At 47.2% G+C, this 9,438-nt stretch overlaps 2 protein-coding genes across 5 annotated transcripts; both read right to left on the bottom strand.

The window, feature by feature from the left end:
• Nucleotides 1-216: 216 nt before the first annotated feature.
• Nucleotides 217-1,523, bottom strand: LOC4815428 (E3 ubiquitin-protein ligase RNF128). 2 transcript variants are annotated; one of them, XM_033384930.1, is made up of 2 exons: nt 594-1,523; nt 217-539 (listed from the first exon to the last, which is right to left on the bottom strand). In XM_033384930.1, the coding sequence occupies exons 1-2, from the start codon at nt 1,013-1,015 to the stop codon at nt 236-238; spliced, it is 726 nt and encodes a 241-aa protein (XP_033240821.1). In that variant the 5' UTR covers nt 1,016-1,523; the 3' UTR covers nt 217-235. The 2 variants fall into 2 exon arrangements, with proteins under 2 accessions (XP_033240821.1, XP_001355353.1); XM_001355317.3 differs by having other exon boundaries at nt 614-1,495.
• A 238-nt stretch (nt 1,524-1,761) lies between these two features.
• moody (G-protein coupled receptor moody) lies at nt 1,762-7,124 on the bottom strand. 3 transcript variants are annotated; one of them, XM_015185563.2, is made up of 6 exons: nt 6,802-7,124; nt 6,124-6,717; nt 5,307-5,416; nt 4,778-4,918; nt 3,688-4,688; nt 1,762-3,615 (listed from the first exon to the last, which is right to left on the bottom strand). In XM_015185563.2, the coding sequence occupies exons 3-6, from the start codon at nt 5,405-5,407 to the stop codon at nt 2,831-2,833; spliced, it is 2,028 nt and encodes a 675-aa protein (XP_015041049.2). In that variant the 5' UTR covers nt 5,408-5,416; nt 6,124-6,717; nt 6,802-7,124; the 3' UTR covers nt 1,762-2,830. The 3 variants fall into 3 exon arrangements, with proteins under 3 accessions (XP_015041049.2, XP_033240819.1, XP_001355354.3); XM_033384928.1 differs by having other exon boundaries at nt 6,124-7,124; XM_001355318.4 differs by lacking the exons at nt 6,124-6,717; nt 6,802-7,124 and adding an exon at nt 5,506-5,711.
• Nucleotides 7,125-9,438: the final 2,314 nt, after the last annotated feature.

Genomic DNA, 9,438 nt, shown 5'->3' with positions numbered 1-9,438 from the left:
CCAAGTGCCAGGGCGAATGGCAAACAACAGTGTTGCACATGAGCGGCTAAACTGGTTCGGTTCCCAGCTGTTGCTTCCGATTGCATTGAAGTGTTTATACATTTATATATTTACCATCTGTGCTAAATCAGTTTGGCTCCTCAAAGGCGAATCGCTTTGTTTTTGCTCGGCATACGAGTGCAGAGGTGTCGCCCAGCGAAAATGCAGATAAGCGAATGTTAACATCAAAGTTTCTTTAATCAGAATCGCTCGACATTTCCAGCTTCGCCTTCAGCTGTGAATTGCGCAGCATTAGGGTCTCAATGCGCTCATTTAAGTACTCTATCTCCTCCCGATACACCCCCGTCTCGTACAGCAGATTCTCGTACTCCCGCATTATTCCGGAATATTCGGTGCCACTCTCGACACTCTCGATTCCGCTGTCTGCACTCCCGCTTTGACCTTGGCTCTGATTCTGGCTGGGTGGCGGCTCTTCAAAGTCCAAGTAAAGCTGCAAGTACACAGTGTCGTCGCTGCGGCAAATGGGGCACGTTCTTGACCTGGAATGAATTAAGTGATGAGTGGCAAACCGTACTACACACAAAGGAGCTTACTCCACTGGGACTCCACTTACTCCACACGCCAGCGTTCCAGGCACTCCTCGTGGAATACGTGACCGCAGCTCCCTGCCAGGATCTGGTCCGTCATCCGATACCGCTCCGAGCAGATCGCGCAGATCACATTGTGCACGCTCATTCCGGCTATGGCTATGTCTCTGGCTCTGCCTCCGCCTAAATCTAAGCCGACTGCCTGTTCGCTCTGGCTGCAGCAGCGTACTGAGTGCAGCTAGCGGATGGATGATAAGCGTACAGGCGGCACACGCGTCAACGCCCTTTCCCCGCCAGCCAACAGCCTCCAGCCCATTGGCTAGGCAGCCGGAGAGGAGAGGCTGCAAACTTTCTGCGCCGCCCCACAAAAGTGGTAATGATGTCCGAACTGGGTCAGCAGATCCAACCAGAAGCAGGGCGTTCACCATATCGATGGCTGTGCTCTGGCTTAAACATAATCATCTTCAACCAGAACTAAACGTTCAAAGAATGTGGAAAAGCCTCAAAATTAGAATTGCAATGGCTCCTGGAAACTTTCGGAAATGTATCGTATAGGAACTGAAATAAATCATAAATAGCTGATGTACATAGTAGGTAGATATTAAGCGACAACTTTTAAGTTTCAACACATCTACGGGCAACACACGAGACTGATAGGCTTTAGCCTGGAGCGAGGAAACAAATTTACAAACGGAAACGGCTTAACGGAAAAGCAAGCGCATACTTGCAAGTGATACTCGAATGATAAACAACATACGAGTCTCGGACTGCAAATTCAAGAGAATACAAAAGACAACAGATATTCAAGTATTTTTATCCCATGCGTATAAATTGAAGAAGAGAGTCCCAGAGCGCAGGCCTGTAAGTGTTAAAGGATGTCTGAAAGAAATGTTAGTCGAATATGAATGGAAATACCTATGCATGTACATATCGTCCACCTTTTTGCAAAGTTATTGTTAGAAATTTACTTTTCGATGCAAATTGTTCTAAAATTATTATTCCTTATTCTATCAACCATTAAAACATTATAGCACTTTTACCTGTGGTCGCTTATGATCAGTTCGCAAAAAGCAGTCGATGTGTACATACATGGCACATTGGACAGAAACTCTACCTTGGAAGGGGGGGAGCCTGCATATAATAAGACATATTTTATTATTATCGGGGTCGAGGATTGAATTGAATTCTATTAGTATTTTTTATTATATTTCTATATAAATATGTATTTGTTTATATTGATATTCGATTACTTGTCCTTCTCTAAATGTCTGTTTGGGGTGTACATTTACAGAGGCCTACGCAGGAATGGAATGTTTCAATTTTGAACAAAGAGCACCTAAAACAAAAAGAGATATCTAAGATTAAAGCTATGTACATATACATATATGTAGATGTGTGTGTGTGGGTAGGTTTAAAAAAAAGACTGCTAGTACTAAACGTGGGCCACGATAAATAGCTAAATGTATAACTACTGCTCTATATATGTATATTTATGTATGCATATGTGTAAAATATTTAGTGCAATGTCTTTTTTGGGGGTTTAAAAGCTAATCGATAAGCCAAGCGCATACGGTACAACGATATTCGGATAGCGATTGTGGAACACACGGTCTAAAATATTTTACAATTTACGACTTCTTATACCCCATTTATACTTGAGTTGAGTTATTGAGTTCTGGTTGCGTTCCAGTTTTTTTTTAGCTCTGTTCTGCCTATCTTGTGAACTATCACCACTAGCAACAACAAAAGCTAGAAGATTAAAAAGTATGGCTGAGGGAAATGGAGCAAATATACGTATAATACTTAAAACAAAATACTTTAAACTAATTTTACCATTAGATCAACCATTTGAATATTTTTTGGTTGACTTTTACAGTTTTTGTGGGAAGCACAGCTATCAGCCTCAATAACTCAACTTAGCGCAAGTGTAAACACGGATTCGATAGGTAAGAGTGTAGATGTCAGTGCAACTAGCCTATTTCGAACATATCTATGATAACTTTTTCAATACGGGCCGAATGGGCATGGCACAGTTTTTACGATAGATAGTGAAATTAGTGTATTGGGCGTACAATTAGGAAAGGGTGGATAACCAACAGTAAAACAATAAAACTATGATAGACAGCAGAACACGTATTCCACACCCGATACTATACCCGATCTGTACCGATATACCGATGCATATGGGCGTGCAACGAAAGTAGCATAACAATTATGATGATATTTGGAATTAAAGCATTTCGTTAGTCTTTTGGGAATTTCTTCTTATCCATAAGCTTGCTGGGGAGTCCTTGGGAGTCCTTGACTCCTTGATCGTGACCCTCCCTAGCCGGAACTGGAATGTTGCGTTCGCTATAAGACTGGTTTCTCTTCGGGCTGTCGACGTTCATATAGATGGGCGTCTTCGGCGTTGTATTCAATGCGTTCATTGTCGTTTGTCTTGAGGAAGATGGCGGCGGCGGCGGAGCCTGCATCTGTGGGGGAGAGCTCGCTGTTGGGGTAGGCGGCAGCTCCTCCTCCTCCAGGATGATGTCGTCCCCCACCATGGTGATGCGTCGTATCGAGGCCGAGCCGTTCCCCATCGAGCCAATCCCTGGCCGGTAGATTCCCCCGCCGCTGGAACTGGGACTGGGACTGGAACTGGGGTTGGCGCTGATCACACTGCTGTTGAAGCCGCTGTTTGTGTAGGAGTGATTGTTCTTCTTGAGCGGGAGTCGTTGGCTGCCGCTTCCGTTGCTGTGTGTCGCTGTCAACACCGACGGAGGTGGCGGCGGTGTAAGGGACGGACGAGCTCCCGCCGGTGGGATCTGGGGCAGTGGCTGTGGCAGTGGCAGATTCGATGATTTGCTGATCAGATCTGGTACCCGGGCCGTCAGCTCCAGGGCCTGAACCGGACCCTGTGTGGACGTGGACTGTGGCTGGGTTCCCGCCGCTGCCGTTGCCGTTGCTGTTGCCGTTGCTCCTGCCGACATCTGGGAGACAATAGTGCGGCTGTGGTTGTTGCTCAACCCGGTATCTTTCCATTTCTCTGAAACGATTTGAGACCGTGACTTAGTGGAGGCAGTTCCTGGGGCGGCAGAGGGCGTCAACCGGTACGTACCTGCGGCACTGCTGGCCCCGTTTCCCTTGCCGAAGGGCATCAGTAGGCGAGCGGCGGGCTGGCAAAAGACGACTGTCTTGTAGGCCTTGCGGTACTGCTTGTTCATGATCACGTAGATTATGGGATTGATGCAGGCGGACAGGTAGAGCATGATGTAGCTGAAGATGTGTAGACTGGGGTGTTCCACGTCCTTGTCGGCCACCTTGACAATGGTAATGGGCAGGTAGCAGATCACAAAGGACAGAAAGATGGCCAGCACCATCTTGGTAATGCGCCACTCGTTTCGCTTGGCGCGCACTTCCCGCTGATCCTTGACGCGGCTCGGCTGCTGCTTAACCCCGGCCCCACCACCGGCTCCGCCTGGTGTCGTATCGGGAACATCCGTGGAGTAGTTGCTGCTGCTGTCGGAGGAGACCCGGCAGCCGGCTGGGACCTGGCTGGGATTTGCACCGTCGCCGGACGGCACCGAGGTGGCAGCGGCCAATGGCCGCAGATTGTTGGGAATGGAGTTCTGCTTGGTGGCATGCCTCTTGAGCCGCTGCTCGGACTTGTGCACCACCCAGAAGATCTTCGCGTAGCAGGCGATAATCACCAGGCAGGGGATGACAAAGGCCGTGATGAAGAGCGTCGTCTTGCTGCTATGCCCGTGGCGATCACTCATGATGGAGCAGGTCTGCAGGCGGGCATCATACCCGAAGCGTCCCCAGGCGCCCAGGAGCGTCGGCAGCTGCATTCCGTACGAGAAGAGCCAGCAGGCGGCGATCATGATGGCTATCCAGTGGCGTTTGTAGATCCTGTTGTACAGGCTATAGTGCGTGATCATCACGTAGCGGTTGATCGTGATCATCGCGATGCACAGGAGGGATACCCCGATGTTTCCGTACTGGATGAAGGGAATGAGCCGGCACAGAACCTCGCCGTGGCGCCACGTGCCCTGGACGAAGCGTAGGCCCTGAAAGGGCAAAACCAAGGCGCAGAACAGTAGATCGGCAATGCAAAGACTACGGGTACGGGAGAGTGAGATGGAGAAGCCGTTAAGTAATCGATACCCTGCTTGGATTAGAAATAGTAAGATGGCTCCGATACGCACCTGATGATAAACGCAGCGGCCACATTGCGCACCTTGGGGCACTTAAGCAGTGCCACCACCGTCAGCAGATTGCCGCAGATGCCCACGATCATGATCAGAAAGGTCATGACTGCGGCAAATGTCAGCAGGGAATGCGAGAAGCTGCAACGAAAGAGAGGCAGGCGGAAAATGTAGAATAAGGAGGGGGTAAATAATAGTGATCCTTGCAGCAATCGGGAAGTGATGCGACCTTCGGCCTCCTACTATCCTATCGGGGACTCAGGGGCTTCCGCCAGCACAAGAATCGTTCTCTTTGTTGGCACGCCCAAACGGAGTCATCGCAGCGATCGTGTCAACACATCCGTGCACTCGACTGGTCCCCCCACTCTATGGCCCCACAACTAGCGTAATGGAGCGCGTAATATTAACGATCTCTTATCGGACCTTTCACACTGCCAGCCGAGAGCTATAATTACCCATGGCTCCCGATAGGGTCGCATCACATAGCACCACTCGAGTCGAATTAACTCGCCACCGCTTCACAACTCACCCGCTCTCATCGACATCCGCTGGCGGGGGCATCATCGTTGTCGTTGGCGTGTCCATGGGGGAGAAGGCATCACCCAGGCTGCCCGTTGTCTCGTCACTCATTCTATAGTGCTGCAGGAAGATAAAGATTGATAGAAATACGGAAAGGGGGGGGGTTATCCAAGTGCATGTCATGAAGATGATCAAGATGGATTCAGTACCTTCCGACTAAGGTTATTATTGTTATTGTGAATATTTGGATTCAAGTTTCTAATGTTATTACTATCCTGATGTCGAGCAATCGCCAAGGACTGATCACCGATCGCTACGACCGACAATTTCCAACTGGGAGCGCAGTCATTGTGATGGTGCCACTAGCTGCCTGTGCGTCGGCGCAGATGCACAACACAACCCCGGGGCGGGTCACCCTTCCGCTGCTGCTGCTTCTTATTGGGAATGGGACTATGATAAATTAGTGTCAATTAAATAATTTAAAGAGGTCACACTCGTCTCTGTTTCTGTTTCTGCTTCTGATGCTTCTGGTGTCTCTCCGGCACTGCCCGGAGCTCATCTTGGGGTGCAAAGATCAGCGCCGAACCTTAATTAATTGAGTGCCTGCCTCTGTGTGTGTGTGTGTGTCTGCCTGTGTCATCACTACGGCGGCTATCCGCTGCTCTAATGTGTGAAGTGGCCCCCTAATGGAGACAAGTGATGGACCCGGCCCATGATCGAGAATGTTCACAAGGATCTGCCACGATCTACACACATACATACATACATATGTTGATCTTAATGTCCCTCACGGCGTATACGCAATCGAGAGATCAGTTTCCGCTCACCTGAGTCACGCTGAGAGTTATCCGGCTGCTCTCGTGCGTTTTGGATGGGAGGAGTACTATCTCTCCCTCTCTCCGTGCGCACACGTTCGGTTCGGTTTCGCTCTCTGCTGGCGTGTTTGTTTGTATTTGGGGTGTTATCAGTGGTCAGGGGAATGGCGGCTGGCGGCTGACGGCTGCTTGTTGTTTATTTTCTGCTCACGTAATCGACAGACTCTAGTGCTGCAGCTGCGAATCTCCAATGCAATCCTCCCACTCCAATCCACTTCAGTCCACTCCACTTTACTCCGATTCAATGCAATTCTCCGCTCCTTCCCTGCCCTCCTACGATCTTGCTACTGCGTCAGGTCGTGTGAGCGGGAGGTGAGTAATGCTCTTGAGCAATGTAAACAGTTTACGGCATTCGAATTCGGTTATTCACATACGAGTAAGTGGTGGCCCTGCTATTGTTGTTGTTGGGGACGCCACTCGGTGGCTGTGGCAGGGGGCAAGGGAATGGAGGCTGTTGCTGTTGGTGATTCAAGAGACGCTCTGACGATCATGACTAATACAGTGCGCGTTTCGGCGGCACGCGAGGTGTGCTCTCAGGGGCCCAGCCTGCAGGTAGAAACGGTTGCGCCACACTCAGCATAATCACAGGGAGCACCACCAATAGTGACCCGCTAGGGTTATCTCACTCACACGCACTTGGGCAGAAACCAAGAAACAAAAAACACAAGAATCAGCAGCGATCGGCAATCCGAATCAAATGTCACTTTCATAGATTACGGCACAAGCAATAAATGGGAATCAAACTCAACTAAAAACTGAAACTGAAACCGAAATCGAAATCGAAACCGAAACCCAAAATCCGAGAGCCGACGGAACTCACTAACCGTAACGTAACGGCCAAATTGTGTAGCGCTAGCGTTTGCCTAGAACGAGTGCACTTTATCGAGTGTTGTTGGCAGAGCGGGGACAGAGCGGTCCGTCGCTGTCGTCGCCTTCGACTTCGTCGGTGATATTGTCAGTTGACAAATGCTCGGTTCTCTTCCTCTCTCTCTCTCTTTTTCCGTTTGAGCGTGCTTTCGCGCAAGCAGTATTTATAAAAGGTCGGGCAGCCTCTACTTCGAGTTTCACCCTCATTTCTTTCTCATCAACTCATTTTCTACTGATAAAAAATCTCCACTATACATATACATATGTATATGTACATATGTATACTAAACAAAGAGAACGCCTTTTTATTGATGTTAGATTCTGTTTCTATAGATTCAAACCCAAACAAAATCTTGTGTCACTGGCACAGCCTTACCTTATAGGAGTATACCCTGCCTTGGAGCTTTGGCGCTGTGGCTGATGTTTGCGCTCTTGCAGACTTGCTGGCCGCTTGGCTGGTGGCAGACAACGTGACAGACAGAGATAGCACGGCCAAGCACACGCACACCAGCCCGGATAAATGCCGATCGTTGCGGTCGGGGGCTGTGTGTGAGCCAGCAGTGGGTAATGCCAATAAAAGTGCTCAATGATTGCCGATCCGCGATGAGTATGTGTAGCTACGAATGCTTCTCAGAAGCAATTGTGCAGCAGCAATCAGCAGCAGCAGAACCAAGAACTACATAAATAGTACATATGTATGTATATATCACCAAATCACATACATATGTATAGATATATCTAATATGCATGCATGGACAACCGTACATTCATATGTACATATGTATGTATGCGCAGATACAACTATTCATCCTGATAAGGTTCTTCGTCCGAGAAGGGTCAACGGCAATGGAGGAAGGGGCGGTTTGTGTCCGTATTCTAATGTTTACACAATTGGACATCGACATCGAAATTGTCGAAATGAAGACGAAGCGGTTTTTGTGCCCCTCTCCAACGATCAGTTTTGTTTGTTGTTTGTTGGCGATTGTGTGAAGAACATGATAGTTTATAGTTATCTAAATATACATACATTGTGCACGCATACATACATACATATGTACATATGTACATATATAGATAGATAGATTTAAAAAATGGTATTTTTATTGGAAACATTTTAGTTTGGAAAACAGTACAGTATGTATGTATGCACATATGAATTTATTAAATTAAATCAAAATCTACCATATATTTTCAATGAAAAAGATAGGATTTAATGGCCCTATCCTTGACGTTTTTACTTGCATACATACATATGCATACAATTAAATCCATATGTATGTGCATGTGTACGCCTAGTATGTATCTTATATTACTAGTACACTTTGAAGCTAAAATCCCTTTTTGCTATCATGAACCTTTTTATTATGTACATTATGTACATACATATGTATTAATGTGTGTTTGTGTGGGTATGCACAGGCGAGCTACATCAGTTCTTTGGTTCGCCTGCATAAAAACAAACAATTCCGGAGCTCTGTCCGTTGGGGGTCAGCTCACGTTGCCAAAGAGTTTTCCTTGAAAAACAAATCGAAACGAAACTACATTTTTCTGCCAAACAGACGACCCGCACCCGACCCGACCCGACCCGGCAACTGGTGGACAGAGTGGAAGAGAGGGTGAAGTGACGTCTGTTGATTCATTAATTGAGACGACTTTCAATCGAAACTCGGAAGCGTAAAAGACGCGGTGACGGCGCCCAGCAATGACCCAAGCCCAGTGCCTTAATCATTTCTAACGGGTTATGGGGGCGAGGCGAGACGAGGCGTGTAGGCTGTGGCAGGGTAGCCATGAATCAGCATGAGGCATGCATGTCCAATACAATGTGATTCGAATGTTGGGATAAGTGTATTTATCCCTTTTTTACGTTCGATTTACATATGTACGCACCTATGCGGTTTTTGTTTTTCTCATTTACAGGGAAAAGAAAGCCAAAAGGTCGTAGTTGCCGTAGTCAAATATTTTGAAAGCAGTACACAGTTCCTTTAATGGTTCCTATTTTATAGGATTTTTCTGCGAATGGTATTTATAATTCCCTGATAACTGCCGTAATATGCGGGATAAATACAGACTTACTCGAAGCAGCAAAGAAACAAAATGAACTCAAGACTCTCCCTTCACACAGAGTGAACCGTTCAATGACCAAAATAGCAGGAATTTTAGAACCAAGATTACAGAAAAAAATTGATTCCGGTCTAATGATATAGCTCAAAACAAAGTCTACTTAATTGTAAAAGGGTCTGATGATAGGGTTGATATGCAATCTGCGATGAATGCGAGCTAGTTTAGTGTTCAATGAATGCATTGTGGATACAACGATGAATATTTTGAAGGAAACAAACTTTCAAATTTGTAAGCCACTTTGGACCGTTGCGCAATGCTCCGCGTACTGTTGTACTTCTC

The sequence above is a fragment of the Drosophila pseudoobscura genome, chromosome X (assembly GCF_009870125.1).
Source record: "Drosophila pseudoobscura strain MV-25-SWS-2005 chromosome X, UCI_Dpse_MV25, whole genome shotgun sequence".
Classification (NCBI taxonomy): domain Eukaryota; kingdom Metazoa; phylum Arthropoda; class Insecta; order Diptera; family Drosophilidae; genus Drosophila; species Drosophila pseudoobscura.
This window is presented reverse-complemented; position numbering and strand designations above follow the sequence as displayed.

Bases quoted from the DNA above. Each gene is read 5' to 3' on its own strand.
- moody (XM_033384928.1), bottom strand. From the start codon at position 5,407: ATGAGTGACGAGACAACGGGCAGCCTGGGTGATGCCTTCTCCCCCATG. The intron at 4,919-5,306 runs GTGAGTTGTGAA...CTTTCGTTGCAG, and splicing joins GCGGATGTCGATGAGAGCGG to CTTCTCGCATTCCCTGCTGA. The intron at 4,689-4,777 runs GTGCGTATCGGA...CCGTACCCGTAG, and splicing joins GCCGCTGCGTTTATCATCAG to TCTTTGCATTGCCGATCTAC.
- LOC4815428 (XM_033384930.1), bottom strand. From the start codon at position 1,015: ATGGTGAACGCCCTGCTTCTGGTTGGATCTGCTGACCCAGTTCGGACA. The intron at 540-593 runs GTAAGCTCCTTT...AATTCATTCCAG, and splicing joins GTAAGTGGAGTCCCAGTGGA to GTCAAGAACGTGCCCCATTT.